This window comes from Carcharodon carcharias, chromosome 13, assembly GCF_017639515.1.
Source record: "Carcharodon carcharias isolate sCarCar2 chromosome 13, sCarCar2.pri, whole genome shotgun sequence".
Lineage (NCBI taxonomy): Eukaryota > Metazoa > Chordata > Chondrichthyes > Lamniformes > Lamnidae > Carcharodon > Carcharodon carcharias.
In genome coordinates, this window is record NC_054479.1 from 124712659 (window position 1) to 124733410 (window position 20752).

Below are 20752 nucleotides of genomic sequence, written 5' to 3' on the forward strand. Positions count from 1 at the left end.
GAATGCACGATGCCTCATTGAGTACAGGCTGCACTATGCCACAGTGACTGCACAGCACCTGAGCACAGACTGTGCACCATGCCCCAGCATCTGGGCACTGCACACACTGCACTTTCCCTTAATGCCTGGGTACAATAATGCCTGAGTGCTGGGTGCAAATCCTGATACAGACTGCAACATAACTCAGTACTTGTGTACAGGCTGGACCGTCCCTTAGTGCCTGGGTACAGAACCACCATATCACAGTTCCTGGGTACAGACTGCACCGTATTTCAATACAATGGGTAGTGCCTAGGTACGGCCTCAGTGCCCTAATATACAGGCTCATAGGCTCCCACCATGAGCTTCACAGTGGTTCACTCCATTAATGTTGTCTGTAGTTAAACCATTCAGACCAGGAAAACCCAGTTTCAATCCACATCTGTCCTGATTTAGTCAATTTCAAATGTGGAGGGCTTTGGGAACTGTTGGGTTCAGCACTGCTCAGAATTGAAAAATCAGACGGGACACCCACATTTGATTGGTGTTCAATGACAAACTTAACCTGTGTAGAACAAAAACAGAATTACCTGGAAAAACTCAGCAGGTCTGGCAGCATCGGCGGAGAAGAAAAGAGTTGACGTTTCGAGTCCTCATGACCCTTCAGCAGAAGGGTCATGAGGACTCTGTTCTGCTGAAGGGTCATGAGAACTCGAAACGTCAACTCTTTTCTTCTCCGCCGATGCTGCCAGACCTGTTGAGTTTTTCCAGGTAATTCTGTTTTTGTTTTGGATTTCCAGCATCTGCAGTTTTTTGTTTTTAACCTGTGTAGATGTCAGTTGAGGACAGGATCAGGCTTAGCTGTCTCCCAACAATGGTCGAATAGCCCACCGACACTTACTGACAGTTTATATGTGAATCATGGTCACTGTCACCTGCAGAGTTGTACCCTGACCTCAGTCTGTTGGGGCAGGATAGTAGCAGGCAGACTGGAAGGACTCACCCCATTTGTGGAGCAATCCATTCCAAGATTAATCTAAGTACTTGCTGCAGGGTTTTACTGTAGATGTGCTCTTTGACCACAGCAGATGCTGCCTGACAAGTGGTTTAAATTAATCCATCTGTTAATTTTCTGCTCTGTGTCTCAGCCATTCATGTTAATGTAACCTTCAGTTAAGGTCATTGGAGAGACCTCAAGTACATGAGCAAACAATTATACACACAAGGTTAAGCCATGATGAACACAGTTGAACTTAACCCTCATTTCCTCTGCCCTTTATTCCACAACTGCCTTCATTTCCATTTGCTCTTCAGTGGCAATTCACATGAAACAAGATGAATTCTGTCACTGAACTGGAAGAATTAGTCCTGTATTTTATACGAACATTTTACAAAAGAAACCCCTCCAACTGCCTTGGGCAATGTTATACATGCATCCAATTAAAAATTTCATTCTCTAGCTGTGGGCATCATTGGCAAGATCAGCATTTATTGCCCATCCCTAGTTGCCCTTGGGAAAGTGGTAGTTGGCCTTCTTCATGAACTGCTGTAGGTGAAAGAACTTCTGCAATGCTGTTAGGCAGGGATTTCCAGGATGTTGACCCAGCGATGATGGAAAACGATCCAATTTACTTCCAGGTCAGGGGGCGGGATCTTCCCAGTCTCACCGAGGCAGCTTTGATGACGGAACCGGGAGGGAAGTAGGATGGGAGGACATTGGGTTGATGGGCTGATGAGTTCCAGCCTCCAGCCAATCTTGCCAGAGGCACGGTGGAAATGTTAAGGGCTCTCGCCTGGCAGCGGCAGATAACCAATTTGAATATATTAGCATCTACTTGTGGGCGAATGGGATGCTGCCGGGATCTTCCCAGTGACGGATCGTTCCCCTGATGAGACCAGTCCCGCAAGTGCCTGGCAGCAGCTGGCAAGGTGGCCCCACAGGGCCTCCTATACTTACCTGGCCCACCAGAGCCACAGGGACAAGCGGGTGACAGCTGCAGTCGCAGCCTATTCCATGTAGGGGCTTACTCTCCACAATGGCGGCCACAGCTTATTTGAAGAAAAATGAAAACATCTTCAGAGGGCACCTCAAGATGGGGGGTATTCAATACAGTTATACAGGGGCTAAAAGGATTAGGCCGTGAGGACTGGTTACATAGACTAAACTTTTATTCCTTTACGTATAGAAGATTAAGATGTGAACTAATTGACGTTTTAAGGTGATTCAAGAATTTAATTTGCTACTGGGGAAGTCTAGAACAATGGAACATAACCTAAAATTAGAGGTGACCATTCAAGGATCTCTCTCCCAAAAAGCTGTTAATTGAAAATTTTAAAACTGAGACTGATAGATTTTTCAGGTAAGCATATTAAATGATATAACAAAAGCAGGTAAATGGAGTTGAGATATAGATGAACCATAATCTAATTGAGTGGCAGAACAGGCTCAAAAACTGAAAGGTCTCCTCCTGTTCCTATGTTCCTTGCAATGCAGCTAGGGTGCACCAGTGGTGAAGAGAGTTGTTCTTTATGCATATCTGTTGAATGTAAATAGCTTTTTAATTTATGCTTCTCATTTTCTCATTTGATGTGGTTGTTTGAATTTCTAATATTAATCAGGAATAATTTGTTCAACACACAGAACAAGATGTTTCTTTTTGCCCTTACTTACTGGCTGAAAGGATGGAACTTCTCTCTAAAGCCGATCTTCACAGTCCATTGAGTAGAGGCATTACTTAGTTCACAATGAGCCATACAGCCTCAGATGGAAAGTCCCAGGGTCTATTCTTGATCTGCAGTGGGTGACCTATCTCGACAGGATAGTGACAGAGGTGCTACAATTGGTCTCAGTATCCTAGAGTCCAATGGAAGAAAATCCAGCTCTTGCTGTTTATTCAGAAAAAGCACCTCCCCCTCCCTCTGATGGAAGGCCTCACATAAGTGGCGGTTGGCTTCAACTGCAATGCCTCCTGGATGAATAATCACCGTCAAGTGTCAAATTAGTGGCCAACTGGTTGAGGCACTGGAGGTATGAAAACATCATAGCACATCTCCCAGCAAGAGCTAGAACCTCAGGAAAGAATGTGAGCAAATTTGTCAGGGGGAAGTGAGTTTGGGCATTCTTAAAGAAAGCTGTTTTAATGGACTACTCCCCGAAACCATCCTCAGATGTTAGGTTTCCTGAATGTAAAAAAGCTGTTAACAGAATTGTGGTCCATTGAGTTCCAGGAAGAAATAAAGGCAGAATTGTTTCAGATTTGCACTAAGTGCAGTAGCGGGTACAAGACATTTTAGCCACCAGCCGCACTGGCAGCTTTTCATGCCACATTGTCCTAAGCCCATCGCATTAATCATGCGTTCCCAGCATACACGCCATGTCAATGGCTTGCGGGCTCCAATTTGCCTGCCGCGCTGTCACCTTGACACTTCATCATGCCAGGTACCACATTTAAATTACAGCCACACTCAGTGCTTCCAGGCCAGGACTGCAGCAAAGAAGACAAGGCTCTGAAAGGCAAGAAGACTGAGGTCCTTGAGCACCTTTTGGAAGCTGTGGAGGCCCACTGTGATGTCCTCTTGCTCTATTCTGGCCGCAGGAGGGGCAGCTACATTACTACTCTGGCTTGGTAGGCGATGGCAGTGGTGATCAATGCCAATGCTGCACAGAAGAGGTTGGACATCCATTGTAGATAGAGGATGAATGATCTCATCCATACAGCCAGGATATGGCAACCATCTCATCACTCAAGCCCATCACACACCCATTAGCATCTCACTCACTGCCAGCTCAAGGGACATCACCACCCATTCTTACACACACACACCCTCACATGTCCATCTGGCCTCATCTCCACTGGAGACTGCCTCCTCAGCCCTCACCATCTTGAGGCCACTTGCACAGATCAACATGTGCCCCCACACACGTACCCTGGGATACCCTCCTTCCCCTGTACAGCTCTCTCCTGCAGCCTCTCCCTGGCTTGAGGCCACTTTTCCCCCTTCCCCAAGCAAGACTTCGCCCTGCAGCCTTTGTAAAGCCAGCTACATATGGCTGATCGGGTAGGTAGAGACCAACCCGTGATTCCCCCTAAAAGTGATGTGCTGCTGTCGGTGAAGCCTGGCACTGATGACTGTCAGTACTGCCTGAAGCAAGGTAGGCAGACAAACCCCTTGAAGTCCCAAGCAAAGTGCAGCCCACCAAGTGCACACCTTATATAGGCTGTTGTGAAACATGTCGGTATGTTTTCCTGCTGACCTGGGAGGACAATCCAATGGTTGGGGAATGAGTCTAGCGGGCTGGCCTTATAATGATATGCTGATGTATTAAAATAAGGTTCCTGACATCCAATGGCAGGGAATGTGGCCCGCCTTTGTCAGGCAGAGCAATCACAAACTGGTTTCACGACGTCGTAAAAGTGATTTTTGGCCTTTCCGCCATGTTGTCCGCTCACGCTACCAAACACGCCCAATACTAGCAGGCACGGAAAATCCCTGCCAAAGACTTCACATTTACATAGCACTCTTCACAATCTCAGGACCTCAGAACATCAAAACTGCTTTACAGCCCATGAAGTACTTTGGAACTCCAGTCACTGTTGTAATATTAAGAAATCTGGCATCCAGTTTGCGCATAGCAATGCCACACAAACAGCAATGAGATAATCTGTTTTTTAGTGATGTGAGTTGAGGGATAAATGTTGGGTAGGACATTGGTGAGAGCTCCTCTGGTCTACTTTGAAAAGCACCTGAGAGAGCTGATTAGATCTTGGTTCAACATCTCATCCAAAAGACAGCACTTCTGATAGTGCAGTACTCCCTCAATACTGAACTGGCAGTATTGGACTAGAATTCATACTCAAGTCTTCCAGAGTGCGATTTGAATCCTCGATCTTCTGATTCAGAGGGTACTCTGAGCTTACACTCCTCGGCTAGCTCAAATAGATCTTTAAATGCTCATTCTAGACAAGTAATGTCTCTGGCAAGGCTGGCCTTTATTATCTATCCCTGTTGGACAATAAAGTGTCAAGGTATGTCCTCAAAGTCAATGTCACCAATATTCTTTGCAGTGGATTGATACAACTGAGTGGCTTGCTATACCTCTTCAGAGGACAGTTAAAAGAGAAACAAATGGGTGTAGACAGGAGTCACATTTAGGCCATATGGATTAAGAATGCAGGTTTCTTTCCCCAAAGAACATGAATGAACCAGTTTGGTTTTGATGACAATCTGGCAGCTTCCTTTTCACCTTCACAGATCCCAGCTTTTTAGTTCCAGACTCTTCAAATTGAATTTAAATTCTCAAAATGCCATGGCGGGTCTTGATCTCACCTTCTTTGGATTATCAGTCCAGACCTCTGGAATATTATTTCAGCAGCATCAGTCCTAATGCCTGCTTTTTGGTTCAATTGTATAGAACCTTGATGAGGCCACAGCTGGAGTATTGTGTACAGTTTTTATCTCCTTATCTAAGAAAGGATATACTTGCCATAGAGAAAGTGCAATGGAAGTTTTCCGGATTAATCCATGGGATGGCAGGATTGTTTTATGAAGAGAGGTTGAGGAAGCTGGGCCTGTATTCTGTAGAGTTTCGAAGAATGAGAAGTGATCTCATTGAAACTTACAAAATTCTTACAGGTTGTGACAGGGTAGATTTTGATAGGATGTTTCCCCTGGCTGGTGAGTCTAGAACTAGGGGACACAGTCTCAGAATAAAGGGCAGGCCATTTAAGACTCAGATAAGGAGGAATTTCTTCACTCAGAGGGTGGTTAATATTTAGAATTCTCTACCCCAGAGGGCTGTGGAAGTTCAGTCATTGATCATGTTCAATACAGAAATCAGTAGGTTTCTAGAGACTAAAGACTCCAAGACATATGGTGATAGTGGGGAAAAATGACGTAGAGGTAGATGATCAACCATGATCTGTTTGAATGGTGAAGCAGGCTCGATGGGCCAAATGGCCTACTCTTTATCCCATGTTGTTATATTATTTTTTGTCTAATTGTGCTCCTGTGAAGCATCTTGGAATGTTTTACTACATTAAAGGAGCTACGAAAATCCAAGTTGTTATAGTAACTGAGCTTGTTGTTGAGTTTTGTATAAATCAATTCCAATATTCACTGTCCTTCTCTCATGAATGTTTGTCTTTTTCTTTTCTTTCAGTCACTATTTGAGCGTCAAGGTATGTCCTCAAAGTCAACGCCACCATCTGTACCAGAGAAACCACACGTCTCAATGCCTAGAGGAATGTCAAGGACAAAATCTATAGGTAAGTCTACCATGTTTACATGTCGAATTTGAACATTTCTCCCCAGCAGTTTGATTGATAAATTCTTGCTCTGATGTGGGAATGGCCAATGTGACACCTTAAGGTCTCGAGAACCAGTCCCCTGCCTATACTGAGTTAAACCGTCTCCACCAGGGCAATTGGAACAGTCTTACAGCTGGTCTGTAAGGAAAGGGAGGGAGAAAAGTCAGCATCCCCCCTCCTTCTAGAAAGAGCACATACCAGGATGGGTGCTGGGCAGTGATGTCCCCTGTGGTAGAATAATCCAATCACACTCACTGCCTAGGCTCTTGCATGATTCACTGGGGACCGGTGGAACAATGGGGAAAGGGAGGAAAGTGAGTAGATAATCAGACAGTGTTGTTAAGACTGATCTCACTCCTGTTTTGGTATTGGTGGATAGAAAAACAGACACACATAAATAATGTGATAGAACCAGTCACAGATATAAAGATATAGAAAGATAGGATGAGATGGCCGCAGAGGTACAGAAAGATAGATAGTGCAGAAGAAATAGAAACAGTTAGAAAGATGCCGAGATAGATAGAGCCAAAGATAGAGAGATACAAAAATAGACAGACAGGCAGAGATAGATACAGAAAAATAGCTAACTATAGACAAACACAAATGGAGAGATAATAGACTATACAGCTGGTACAGTCTGATAATGGTCTGTACCTTGCCTCCCCTTCCTTGACATGCTAGTTGAGAAATCTTCCAGGGGATTCCCAATCACGGTACAATAGCAAAACAAGTGGTATTCGCCACTAACAGGATGCTGCTGTCAAGCCAAAAAGGCATTCAGCCTATCACACAAATGAGTAATGTGGTATGTTAATTTCAGTGCCAGTAATAGAAATGGACACAGATAGAAAGTATTGCTGAAGAAAAGAGACATGTCGAAGCTTTTCGTCTTATACTTATCAAGAGACTACAAGAATACCTATATAAGAGGAAAACAACAATTTATACTATATGTGAAGAGAGTGCTGATTGGTGGGCAACTGGACTCTGATTTGTTGAGGTGTCAGGAGAATACACCAGTAATGCTGACTGACAGTTAACTGCCAAGCATTGTTTGAAATTTAAACCAGGCAGCTTGACCCTGATTTGTCAAGGTGTTGCCCTGAGGAATGAGTCAGCAAATGGCTGTCACTTATTTTGTTTAGCTGAAACAGGCGCAGTATATGTACATGTTCTTTCTGTCTGCAAAGAACAGGGCCCTGTGTATTAATAAATGTAGCTTCCAGTCCACACAAATGCAAGCCGGACTGACAATCTTAATTTGGTTGTCAGCGTAATTCTTAGTACTCTGAGGATTATTTAGCAAATGCTGCCCAATCGCGGAATCACATCTAATGTTGGACACTGTTTTGAGTTTTTCATCTAATGTTGGACACTGTTTTGAGTTTTTCATCTAATGCTGGACACTGTTTTGAGTTTTTCATCTAATGCTGGACACTGTTTTGAGTTTTTCAAGCACAGATTGGTTGGGTACAGTCTGTACCTTGCCTCCCCTTCCTTGACATGCTAGTTGAGAAATCTTCCAGGGGATTCTCTATCACAGTACAATAGCAAAACAAGTGGTATTCACCACTAATAGGATGCTGCTGTCAAACCAAAAAGGCATTCAGCCTATCACACAAATGAGTAATGTGGTATACGAATTTCAGTGCCAGTGCAATGCTAGGTATGTAGGCCGTACATCCCAAAGGCTGGGGATCATATCAAACCGCATGTCCCAGCCATTGTTCGCAATGGGCAAGGTACAGACTGTACCCAACCAGCCTGTGCTTGCAAAACTCAAAACACAGTGTCCAACATTAAATGTGATTCTACAAATTGGACAAAATTTGCTAAATAATCCTCAGTATGCTACGAATTACACCTGCAACCAATTTAAGATTGTCAGTGTGGCTCACACTGTGGCGCATTTGCATGTAATGGAAGCTACATATATTAATACACAGGGCCCTGTTCTTTGCAGACAGAAAGAACATGTACACACATTGCGATGTTTCAGCTAAACAAAATAAGTGACAGCCACTTGCTTACTCATTTCTCAGGGCAATGCCTTAACAAATCAGGGTCAAGCTGCCTGGTTTAAATAGAAGCACATTAGATAAAGAGAGAGAGGGAGAAAGATAAAAATAGAGACAGAAATATAGGGGACAATTTTCCTAGGCAAGGAGAGGTGAGTTTGCATGTATGGGGGGATTTAAATCCCCTAAACTTAAATCAGAACTCCTAAGGGGCAGAATTGTTATTGGAGTGACTTACGATGCCTTTTAAGACAAACTACAAGCCAAGGAAGATCTAACTGTAGAAAAGGCACCCAAATAGTCAGACTGTCTGAAATCCACCAACAGCACTGATCCATTTTATGTGGCGAAAGTAAGCCATGGTACAGAGCAACCCCAACTGTCCAGCTGGAAAGCAGCAAAAGGGCAGAAAGACTCTGGGCCAAGGAAGGCAATACCCAAGCTGACCACAAAAGAGTAGACGACCATGTCAGAGCTTGTGGAGCCAAACAACCTCTCAGATGAGAGCAACGTCCAGCAATCTCGGTGCAGTGTTTCAACTGCAACGGCCTGTGACACCCACGGAAAGCTATGTGAAGCAAAGACATGCAGACGGGTGGAAGATCCCAAGATAATCCATGAGATTGAGGTACCTCACAGGAAGAGACTCAACCATGCTTCTTGGGTGAGGTCAAAGATCCTGGATTCCCTTTTTGGAATGTGGACATCTGAAGTAAACAGTCACCTCACCAGCTTCCAACTGGACATAGGAGCCTGTTTTACCATCCTCTCGAACAAAGAACCGTGGCTGGTGACACAGTGCTTGATGCCAGCCACAACTGTACGGAGCAGGCAGTATCAAACTCCCAGTTAAAGGTACATTGCAGTCGACTCCAATACAAAGATAAATGAATACGTGAGACATTATTTGTTGCCCACAATCAAGAGTTTCCCCTTTTAAGCAGAAAGGCCTGTGTTGACCTCAACCTCCTTCAGAAAATTGATGAAGTCAACCAACAAGGGTCTGGTTCCAAATTAAAAAACACAGTTTCGCAAACTCTTCGCTGGATTGGGTGACTGAGGACCACATACAGTATTACATTAAGGAAGGATGCCAAGCCCGTGTGCCTTTTCACACAACGGAAAATACCACACCCGCTCATGAAGCAAGTGCAGGAACAACTGGACAAGGTGACCAAAATGGGAGTCACTCAGCCAACCGACTGGTGTTCCAGAATGGCCCCAGATCCTAAGCCAAACGGGTCCATCCGTATCTGCATTGGCCTGACACAACTCAACAAGTCCACCCAATGTGCTCGGTGGCCGACAGCCTGACCAAGCTCTCCAAGAACATAGAGTTTCCAAAGCTTGACGCTAACAGCAGCTTCTGGGAACTTCCATGAGATAAGAAATCCAGATTGCTGACTATGTTTATCACCCCTTTTGGCAGATTCAATTTCAACCATTTGCCATTTGGCGCTACATCAGCACCGCTGCTCAGGAATCCGCCCCTCCGTCCTTTTCAGTGGGTGGCGGAGAGGAAGGCTGTGGCTGCAGGGGTGACCAGGATCGGGGACGTGCTGTGTGGCGGAGGACTGGGCTGGATGCCCCCGCAGGAGTTGGCGCGACGCGCGTCTGTGAGCGTCCAGGTCGCAGCCGATGCCATCCAAGACCTGAGAACGGTCGTGCTCGGACCCGACGTTATTTTGGGTCTTGAGGTGGCCCAGGTGCGCGGTGGTCTTCCGTCTGAACGTTCCCCTGTTCGGACAGAATTCCACATTGGCCCCAAGCCCCGAACCCTCCCTTGGGTGCTGGTGCCCCGCAATATGAACCGCCTCGGGGACATGCCCTCCGTGCCTTTTGGCACGGCAAAGAGGGGCTTTTTGTATGGACTGCTGCTGCACACCTTCCATTTTCTCGCCCTTGTCCATCGACCGGACACGCCCTGGCGTGCCTTGTTGCCGTCCGGCGGCGGAGGCCCCCAATGGGATGCCCTCTGCGGAGGTGTCCTCCCCCTTTCTATCAGGGACCTGGGTTGGAGGGTGTTGCATGCAGCAGTCCCCTATAACAAGAGGATGCATAGATTCACGGACTCTCAGGACACGTGCCCTTTTTGCGGTCTTGTGGAGTCCGTGGACCATGTATACATAGGGTGTTGTAGGCTGCACTCCCTTTTTAGTTATTTGAAAAATCTTTTATTGATGTTTTGTTTGCACTTCAGCCCCACGCTCCTGATCTATGGGCACCCGGTGCGGAAGGGGATCGGGAAGGAGGAGAACCTCCTCGTGAACCTGCTCCTGGGCCTGGCCAAGTTGGCCATTAACAGGTCCAGGCAGCGGGCGATCGACGGGGGAGTCCCGCCCGATTGTTTGTCCCTCTTCCACGGCTACGTTCGCAGTCGGATGTCCCTGGAGAGGGAGCACGCGGTGTCTGCTGGCACTCTCGAGGCCTTCCGTGCTCGGTGGGCACCGCGGGCACTGGGGTGTTTTGTTGACCCCTTTAATCACATTTTGATTTAAAGTTTGTAAGGTTCCTTTAAATTTTTGTCCTTGGTTTTACAGCTGACCTGAATTAGGGGCTGTGCCTGATTTATCCCAATTTTGTTGATTTGGTTTTCATTTAAAAGATTATCAGCACCTGAGATTTTGCAATGCACGATGTCAGCCATTTTGCAAGGTCTGGAGGGTGTTGTCTGCCATACAGATGATGTTTTGGTCTACACGCCACCGTGGAGGAACATGACAGGAGGCTTAAGACTGTCTTTGAATACTTGCAGGAAGCAGCATTGACACTAAATGAGAAATGCGAGTTCTCCAAGACCCCTATTCTGTTCTTAGTACAGCAGCAAAGGCATCATGACCGACCCACAAAAAACAAAAGCTACCAGCAAGTTCTCAGCCCCATTATCTATTCCAGACCGCCAGAAATTCCTGGGCTTGGTGAACCTGCTGGTGAAATTTTACCCAACCTGGCGCAGGTCACAGAATCCCTGCAACACCTTCTCAAAAAAGGCCAAGTATGGTGCTGGGATGCACATCAGGAGCAAGCATTTGAGCAGATCAAAGCCTTGCTGCTCTCACCCTATATCCTAGCTCGTTATTACCCATCCCTGCCCACTACTATAGCAGTGGATGCCTCGTCCAAAGGGCACCTTTACTTCAGGAACAACTGGATGGATGTCGCTAACCAGTATATCGTGCAGCTAGAGGACTGTCAGACACAGACATACGGTTTGCTAGCATTGTTAGAATCATATCTCTCAAGACTGGGCATTATCTGGACATTTGAATGCTAACCTCGGATTTTTTTTTTAAAGTATGTCTTAACTTCACCTTGGAACTGTCAACAAGCAGGTATCTTCCAAGAAATCACCTGACCCATATGGTACTTGAGGAAGATCTGGTTGTTTGTCTTGAACTGCAATCACTTTAATTGATGGGGGGAAAAAATGACTGAAAAGGCAAAGATTAGCAACTTGCTGGAAATCACATGGGAAAGAGAAGAAAAAACTGAAGTTGTGAACCTGCTGGTTTTGAAGGCAGTCTTGTTGGGGAACAAACTGAGGAAAGAAGACTACCCTAGCTGGCTCTCTCTCTCTCTGTCTCTTTATCTCTCTTTCTATACCTTGCGTGCAAATATGTGTGGCTATCAACCTGTAGCCAGCAAACCCTCATCTGAGTGTAACTGCTCTGCATTTGGACCTGCAAAGCAGAGACCAGTTGGTGAGAACTTCCAGATGTCCTCCAGGACCAGCAGCCTGTTTTCACATGAGAGAACTCCGGGTTGACAGCATTGAGACCCTGCAACCTTTATCCTTTATTTTATAACATCCATCCTCTAAAGCTCATCTCTGCAGAGAGACTCTATCTGTTTGTCCTTTGTTATCTGTGTGTGCGTCTGTGCGCTGGGGGAATTCTTTAGGAAGAGATAGATAGTTATACTTCCAGATTATAATTGTGTGTTAACCAGTACTTGCAACTTGTCAAAAAGAAGTTTTGTTCTATAATAAACAATCGTTCGGAGTTTATTGAAAGAAGTCTGGTCGGAGACTCTTTTATTCTGGGCACCAGTAGGGGACATAAACAATTGGCTATTTTGATGAGAAAATTAAACTTTTAAATGAATGGTATGGCCTGTGGAGTAGTGGGACTGGATCATACACGCATTCCTCCCATCCCGGTCATAACATTATCAAAAAAGAAGCTGTTGCCAACATGTGGGCTTGCAAAAAATTTTCTAACTGCATTATTGGCCTGAAAGTCACCATTGAAACAGATCATAAACGACTGGTTTCACCATTAGATGAGGAGGAACTTGCAAAGATGCCCCCCCCCTCCCCGCAGAATTCAGAAATTCCATTTGCATCTCATAAGATTCACATATAAGGGGTGTATGTTCAAGGGAAACATCAAATGACTGCAGACACAGTATCCAGGGCCACAGTCGGCTTTCCCATGACACATAGTGTCAACCTGGTTGAGGAGCTCAAGTCGTACTCCTAATTGGTGAAGAGACAAATGCCAGCTACCTGAGGGAAACTTCAGCAAATCCACCAAGAGCAGATGCGAGATACGAAGTGTGTCCCCATCCACTGTTACTGTCAACAAGAGCGGCTGTAGCCGAGGCCAGGCAGCAGCATCATGAAGTTTGGTTTGAACAGCAGCAACATTTCAATGTGTTAGATGATCCGTTAGTATACAATGAACAGTTGGTCATTCCAATCTCCCTTTGGCTGGAGATTCTTCAAAACATTCACCAAGGCCACCTGGGAATTGCAAAGTGCAGAGTGCGTGCCAAATCTGCAGCATGGTGGTCGGGCATATCAAGGACCAATGAAGAAATGATTGCAAACTTCAGTGGCCGAGATTTTTTGGCCCTGCCGCAGGAGATTCGGCAGCCCAGCCAAAAGTCCATTAACTTTCAGCTGGACCGCACGATCCTGGGCAGTGGGCGGGGCTGGAAAGTGTGTGCACAGCACAAGCCAGACCAAAGAGAATCCTTCATCCCACACAGCTCTCTACCAGCCATGGGAACAGTTGGGAATCAATTTTTTCGTTTTTAATGGCAAGTCCTTTTCATCATGAATGACAACGTCTCCCGATTGATCAAGGTGAAGCAATTACACACGATGACCACCGAGGTGGTCATGAGATCCTTGAAGGAAATGTTTGCGAGTGATGGCATCCCGGACCAGGTGGTGTCCAATAACAGCCTGCAGTTTGAAAATAAATGCTCCACTCAATTTGCCATCAGTTATGACTTTCAACACTGTACCAGCTCCCCAAGATATCCACAATCGAACGGTGAGGACAAAAGGAGCATCTGTACCATTTAAGCTCTTCTAAGAAAGAACAACGACTTCTCTACGGTGCTTTTAACTTATTGATCCACCCCGCTGCAATGTGGTTTAGCCTCATCAGAGTCCTGATGGGCAGAAAACGCCACACCCATCTCCTAACACTGCTAAAGAAACTAATCCCAGAGTGGGAAGTCAAGGACTACCGAAACATTCAGGACTGAGAACAGTCCCACAGGCAGTGGCAAGCATTGGCCTACAATAGAAGGCACTGCACCAGAAACCTCCACAGTTACACAAAGGGGACAGGGTTTGGATCAGGGACCTTGAAAGAGAGGGCATCATTGTCTGGAGAGATGATGACCAGTCAAGGTCATACCTCATCCATAATGGAAGATATGAGCATGAGGAACAGGAGGAGTCTCCTCCTCATCCCTTGAGGCGAACCCCGTACTATACACTTGAACAAATTAGAAGAAGACGACCAACTGCCAGGAACACAAATTACATCTCAAACTCCAAATCAACAAAGGTTGACCAGATCAACAGAGCCTACCACTCTTCTGAATGTAACCAGAATGAGATCTGGAAGATTGTCAAGCTCCAGACCATCTGAATTTGTCAAGTCAGAGACTTGAGGGGAGGAGAAGGGGTAGCATGATTGTAATGTAAATACGTTGACTAAAGACTTGGGGGGGGGGGGGGTGTAGTATAAGGGTATCTGGCATAGTGAGGGTTAATGTGTGACTGGGAAACAGTACCACCCACAGTATGATGTAAAGAGACACATGACCTGAGATCAGGGTTAGTTGTGGACTAGACAGAGACCTGTGTAGAAGTAAGCATGGAATGAAGTCATAGCTTGGGCTATATCCTCTAAATATGTACATAGTTATGTGTTATCAATAAACAGTTAATGGTCAACCATACAAGACTCAGAACCTCTTCATGCAACCTACTGAACATACAACAGTCATCACCCCCTTTAGCCATACCTCTGGCCTCTTGAACCCAGCACCCCCAACCCCTCACCTTCCTCCCCCATCCCTCCTGAAATTGAAGGCATGAGGAATCCTGTTGCATCTGTTGGTTAAGTAATTAAGGTGCTTAAAAAATCAATTAGAACTGATTAACCTTCAATTCTGGATTTCCCAGCCAGGGCATATGGTTCCCAACCTATCAGCAACTCCCAGGGTCAAACATGGTACATGCACAGTGGGGAGAGCATTTTCATTCAAAGTGAAAAGCTGAGAAGGCTTTGATCAGTGAAACTGAAGATCTCCGGCCATGGCCAAGTGGTAGCTGCTGTCAAAGTTGTTCTTCTCTCAGAGAGTGAAATCACTACTTGACAGGCAATTGCCAACTTCTTGGAAGGCATTTCACCTGCTAGCAATTCACTCAACTTTAGCTGCTCTTCCTTGCTGTCAGCTTTCACCACAGCATGGGAGCAGATTATACAGCTCCACCTTGCACCCCTGATGAAGAGCAACAGGAGAAGTAACGCCAGCACCAATAGCACCAGCAACAGGAGCAAGACAGGCAACACGACCAGCTGCCTGCTCCTCAGCTGGATGCAGAGGGAATGGACTCCAAGATCCAGCTGGAAGGAGGCGAGACTTCCAACAAACCATCTACAGGCAGAGGATCAGCCTTCCCGACATGTCTGAACACCAGTGATTCAGGAGGCTCAGGCACTCACTGTAGGTCACTGCGTACATGTGCAGCCTCCTGAAACAAAACTTTCCTCCCAGTGGAGCAGGGGGACATGTATTGCCAATGGCCAATAAAGCGCCTGTCACTGGGGTAGCCACTCCTTTCCCACCACCGCTCTCCCCCGCCCAAGACAGCTCTCTTCCTTTTGTCAAGTTGGGTGCTCTCTTCTCCTGTATTGAGAGAAATTAGAGAATTGTGAATGTTCATAAAGACTTACTTGGAGAGGAGAAATGGACAACATTTGTGCAGGGTTACCATGAGATACGAGTGTGAGAGGGCAATGAGATGAGGGTGAGTGTGAGTGTTGACTGCTCAGTTGGGGATGTGAGGTGCCTGCACAGAGAGGATTGAGTGTAGCTACAAGATGTCTAGTTCTGAGGAGCACTGTGCAGGAGAAAGCTGGGCAAGTCAGAGTGTGAGGCTTGACACCTGAAAGTGTTATGCCAATCACCTATCATGACCTTCTGATGTTCTGGATCATCTTGGTGCACTGTCTCCAGGTTGGAGTGAACGCACTTCTGCTGCTGACTTAGGAAAAGAGTTTCAGAAAAGGCCGACAATTAGTAAATCAGTCTCCTGACATGCAAGTAGCCCCATTGTTCCGGCGGGGATTAAGTCCCCAAACCATCCAAAGTTCCAAGGAAGAATCATATTGGACTCGAGGCATTAACTGTTTGTCTGTCCACAGATACTGCCAGACCTGCTGAGTTTTCCCAGCATTTTCTATTTTCATTTCAGACCTCCAACGTCTGCAGTATTTTACTTTTATTATAGGTAGGGAAGTTGTGTTGTTCAAGCCCCACTCTGGGACTTGAGCACATCATCCAGACTGACACCTGATGCAGCACAGACGGAGTGCCACATTGTTGTAAGTGCCTTTCTTCATCTGCCAGTTGCTGTGACTCAGCTGAGTGTCACAGCGCAAGTGGAAGAAGAGAACTAGGTTCTTCCTGGTGGCTTGGCTCACCAAAAGATCAAACGTTAAAGACTTACTATCTACACTGGTTGTGGGACTTTGCTGGTTGCAAACGTAGATGCTTGATTTGTGTGCACAATGATGTTCGCTGTAATTTCTAAGTAATTCATTGCCTGACAAAGTTTTGCTAAGAGACCAACAAGATAAATTATGAGGTGCTTTTGTCATGTATTTCAGGAGCCTCTGAGGATGATAAACTGTCAGTCTCAGCCATGGAGGGAAGGTTTTCACGCAGCACATCCATGCAAGACACTCTCCGGGAAGGACTGGGTATACCCCCGCCTCCTCAGATAGCCCCTCCCCCACCACCCTCCCCATACCTTTTAGATACAGGCCCTCCTCCTCCTTTCTCCCCACCTCCACCCCCAGGACGAACTTATGACAATGTGCGTTCCAGCTTTAAGCCCAACACTGAAGCGAAAATTCATGGGGGGCAGCAGGCGGTGACATCAGCGGAGGTCTATGAGCCAAGTCGGACTCCTGTGCCCCCAGTAGAAAGGCAGAAAAGAGCCAGGTCAATGATAATCCTGCAGGATTCGTCCTACTATCCCATAGAGCCAACAGACATCCCCTGGCCCGGCCCCTCACCAACCTCTCAAGAGAAAAGCAAACGGAAAGCAAAGATGGTCGACAACCCATATGCAAATGTGGGCCAGTTCAACGTGGGCCTTTTTGCGCCAACAAAGCCACTTCGTAAGAAAAGCCCTCTGGTCAAACAGTTCCAGGTTGAAGACGCAATAGAGAGGGCATCAGCAGCTGGTTCTTCTGTGGCTGGCAAGGAGTTATTAGCCAGGAGGATAGCACAACACTCTGGAAAAGAGTATGAGCAGCAGCAGAGAGAGGGAATCAGCAAAGTGCAGGAGGATGGACAAGATCTGGCCAGCCCTTTTTCTGTCGCCATTGCAGGAGCAGTACGGGACCGAGAGAAAAGGTTGGAAGAGAAGAGGAAATCAACAGTCTTCCTTTCTGTAGGTGCCATTGAAAGCGACACAGCACCCAACATCCCAGCTCTGCAACAGTCCAGGTCAGTTGATGAGAGACTACTGAGTAGCAGTGACAGGTCTCTCCGATCGCCAATCCCATCACCTGTCTCCTCCTCAAGACCACCAGCAAGCACACCTGTGACTTTTATACATCCCCTCACAGGGAAGCCGCTGGATCCCAATTCACCACTGGCACTTGCGCTGGCCGCAAGGCAGCGGGCATTGGTTGCCGAAACACAACATCAGCGGGCGGCCGGAAGCAGTGAAACTGTAAAAGCTCAGGAGAGAAACGCCCCTCTGTACACGGAGAGCCACAGCAAAGAGGCAAAGAAAACAGAAGTCGAGGGCCTCACATCACCTCCCTTCTCTCCAGAGGACAAAGCAAGCTACAGTCCAACATCTGGGTTGCCAGTAACTGCAAAACATCAGTGGGGAACTCCTACCACTCTGAGGAAAGAAATAGAAACTAGACCAGGGCAGGTAGAAAAACCAGAACGAGAAGAGAAGAGAGTGGAAGAGAAGAAGAGTATGCTTATCAACATAGTGGATACATCACAACAGAAAACAGCAGGTCTGCTGATGGTCCATGCAACGAGTAATGGACAAGAGTCAGAACTTCAAGAAACTCCAACGACTGCCTTGAAGCCATCATCACCACAGCCTCAACCGTCCCCTACCGAGACACTCGCTTCTCAGCCTCCCAGTGCTGTTTCTGAGCCTCCACCTACTGAAGCACCTGGGAAAACCCAAACTCAAGGAAGTTCTGATGAAGATGTGGAGCCATTTGCCATTTCTCTCCCTCCACTGCTGTCCTCAAGCGACGAGGAAACAAGAGAAGAACTTGCAAAGATTGGGCTTGTGCCACCTCCTGATGAATTTGCAAATGGCATCTTCATCCAAGCCGAGGCTGAAAAAACTGCCAGCCATCCCAGTAGACCTCCAACGGCAGCACCTTCAACTACTGGCATTTCACCCTCAGGGAAGCCTTCAGATGCCCCACCTTCAGAAGCAAGCGTGGACTCGGGTGTAGAAGAAATAGACACGAGAAGCAGTAGTGATCATCACCTGGAAACCACAAGCACGATTTCAACCGTCTCCAGCATGTCCACATTGTCGTCAGAGAGCGGAGAGCCCTTGGACACATACACATCATTTGCTGATGGACAGACCTTCATACTCGAGAAGCCTCCAGTGCCTCCAAAGCCAAAGCTAAAGTCCCAACTCAACAAAGGGCCAGTCACATTCAGGGACCCTCTCTTGAAGCAGACCTCAGACAGTGAGCTTGTTGCCCAACACCAGCCGTCCGCGCTGCCCCCCGGCGTAGGACGGTCTCGCTACCTCATACAGAGAAAGTCCAAGTTGTGGGGGGATGCCGTTGAGCCCAGGCCCATTCAGATGGTTGAGGGCAGCAAACCCACTGTAATAAGCGAGCTGAGCTCCAGGCTGCAGCAATTATCTAAGGATACTCACTCACTCGGGGACGAGCCGTCAACAGCCTCTCTAGAAATAGGAAAGAGGTCACCTGTTGTCACTGCACGGTAAGGCCAAATTACAAATTTCTCAGTGTAGAGGTGCTAGTGTTTTCTCAATGTCCCAAAAACATGATCATTTTTCTCAGTATCAATTCCAGAGCTTATTTTTAAAAGTGAATCTCTTTTCAGATATTCTATGGTGAATGAGCACCATTCCCAATGCATTTAAATTAACATGTAAAGGGCTTTCAAATTAATGGAGATAGAATGATAAATGAAACAATTACACCCCTTGTCCCCAGGGTAGACCAACTGACAAGTTTCAAAGGTTTTCAAACTGATATTTGGAAAGAAAGTTTGTTGCACTAAATTGTTTACGAAAACAGTCCGTGAAAATGTTAATGAGGGCTACTACTGAATTAAGCAAACTTAAATTGCAGTTGCTTGATGATTGTGCGAATATTTCTCTTTCATTTGAGGACCGTAGAAGCTGGAACTCTGAATATGTAAGAATTGGAACATTTAAAATGCTTGGTTTGGGGGGGAAGGAGACAGTGAGCATACACAATGCAGTCAGGTAAACAAGAATTATATTAATCACCTGTGTCTGGCCGCAGGATCCCCTTTACAGAAGCAGATAGAAGCATCAGGAGGCATTCAGTGATGGGACATGGGCAGAGTTCCCAGTCTTATGTTATGTTGTGTTGTGTTGCATTGCACAAACCTTCCTGCTAAATGGACTTCTACTGATATTCCCCCTCACCTTCTTTCCTTCCCTACCCCACCTCCTAGGGAGGTAAATCAACACAAAGGCCCCATGCATAACCAATTAAAACTTTCAAAACTTTCTCTCCAAACAGTCAAGCTGATCAGGCCCAACCCATTGTTTATTACCCAAAATCGAACTTTGCTCCAAATGTGATCTTGTAGTTTCCTGAATAGTGTTTAAAATATAACATTCGCACAGCTAACTTTAATTCAACTTAAATTGGTGGACCCTAGTTGTATCTAGCCTAATTATTTCAAACAATCTATCCTCCTTTACGTTATCTTTAATAATGTTAGACATGCTGGGACCAGTGTCCTGGCAAACTGAGTAACTAGGGTTGTAGATAGGGCTTTAAACTAAAGAGTTGGGGGAGGGTTCAGTTGCATGGGAATATAAAAAATCAAAGTTTAAGGAGAGGGTAAGAGTGCAGGTTAGTGACAAGGCTCATTGCTATCAAAAAGTGAAAGGAAGGGACAGAGTGTGTGAACGCCATATTGCACCAAAGGATCATATAAGAGTAGGGAAAATTGACAATAGGGCAAACTTAAAGGCTTTGTATCTGAATGCACATAGCATTTGAAATAAAACTAATGAGTTAACAGCGCAAATAGAGATACATAGGTATGATTTGGTGGCGATGACTGAGACATGGTTACAGGAAGAACAGGTTTGGGAGTTGAATATCCAAGGGTACTCAGTGTTTCGGAAGGATAGGCAGGAAAGAAAAGGAGGTGGCTTGGCTTTGTTAGTAAAGGAAGAGATCAGTGCCTTAGGGAGGAATGATATAGGCACTGGACAGCAAGACGTAGAGTCAGTCTAGGTAGAAATAAGAAATAGCAAGGGAAAGAAGTCCCTCTTGTGAGTAACCTATAGGTCCCCATACAGTAGTTCAGCAGTAGGGCACAGTATACACCAGGAAATACTGGGAACATATAAGAAAGGCATGGCAATAATCAATGGGTGATTTTAATATGCATATAAACTAGGCTAATCAAATTGACAAGAGTAGCCTTGAGGAAGAGTTCATTGAGTGTATTAGAGGTTGTTTCTTGGAGCAATATGTTCTGGAACCAACCAGGGAGCAGGCTATTCTGGATTTGGTTTTGTGTAATGAGGTGGGATTAATTAATGATCTCATAGTAAAGGATCCTCTAGGGAAGAGTGATCATAACATAATAGAATTTCAAGTTCCGTTTGAGAGCGAGAAACTTGAGTCCCATATTAGTGTTCTGGAATTAAACAAAGGTAACTACATAGGC

At 46.0% G+C, this 20752-nt stretch overlaps 1 protein-coding gene across 1 annotated transcript in view; it reads left to right on the forward strand.

Annotated features, from left to right (window-relative positions):
* The window catches only part of shank3a (SH3 and multiple ankyrin repeat domains 3a), a 773648-nt gene that overhangs the window by 686621 nt on the left and 66275 nt on the right, over window positions 1–20752 (forward strand). The window contains exons 24-26 of the mRNA XM_041203533.1: window positions 6140–6245; window positions 16447–17643; window positions 17710–18790. Of these exons, the coding sequence (XP_041059467.1) occupies window positions 6140–6245; window positions 16447–17643; window positions 17710–18790 (2384 nt within the window). The remainder of the gene's footprint in view (window positions 1–6139; window positions 6246–16446; window positions 17644–17709; window positions 18791–20752) is intronic.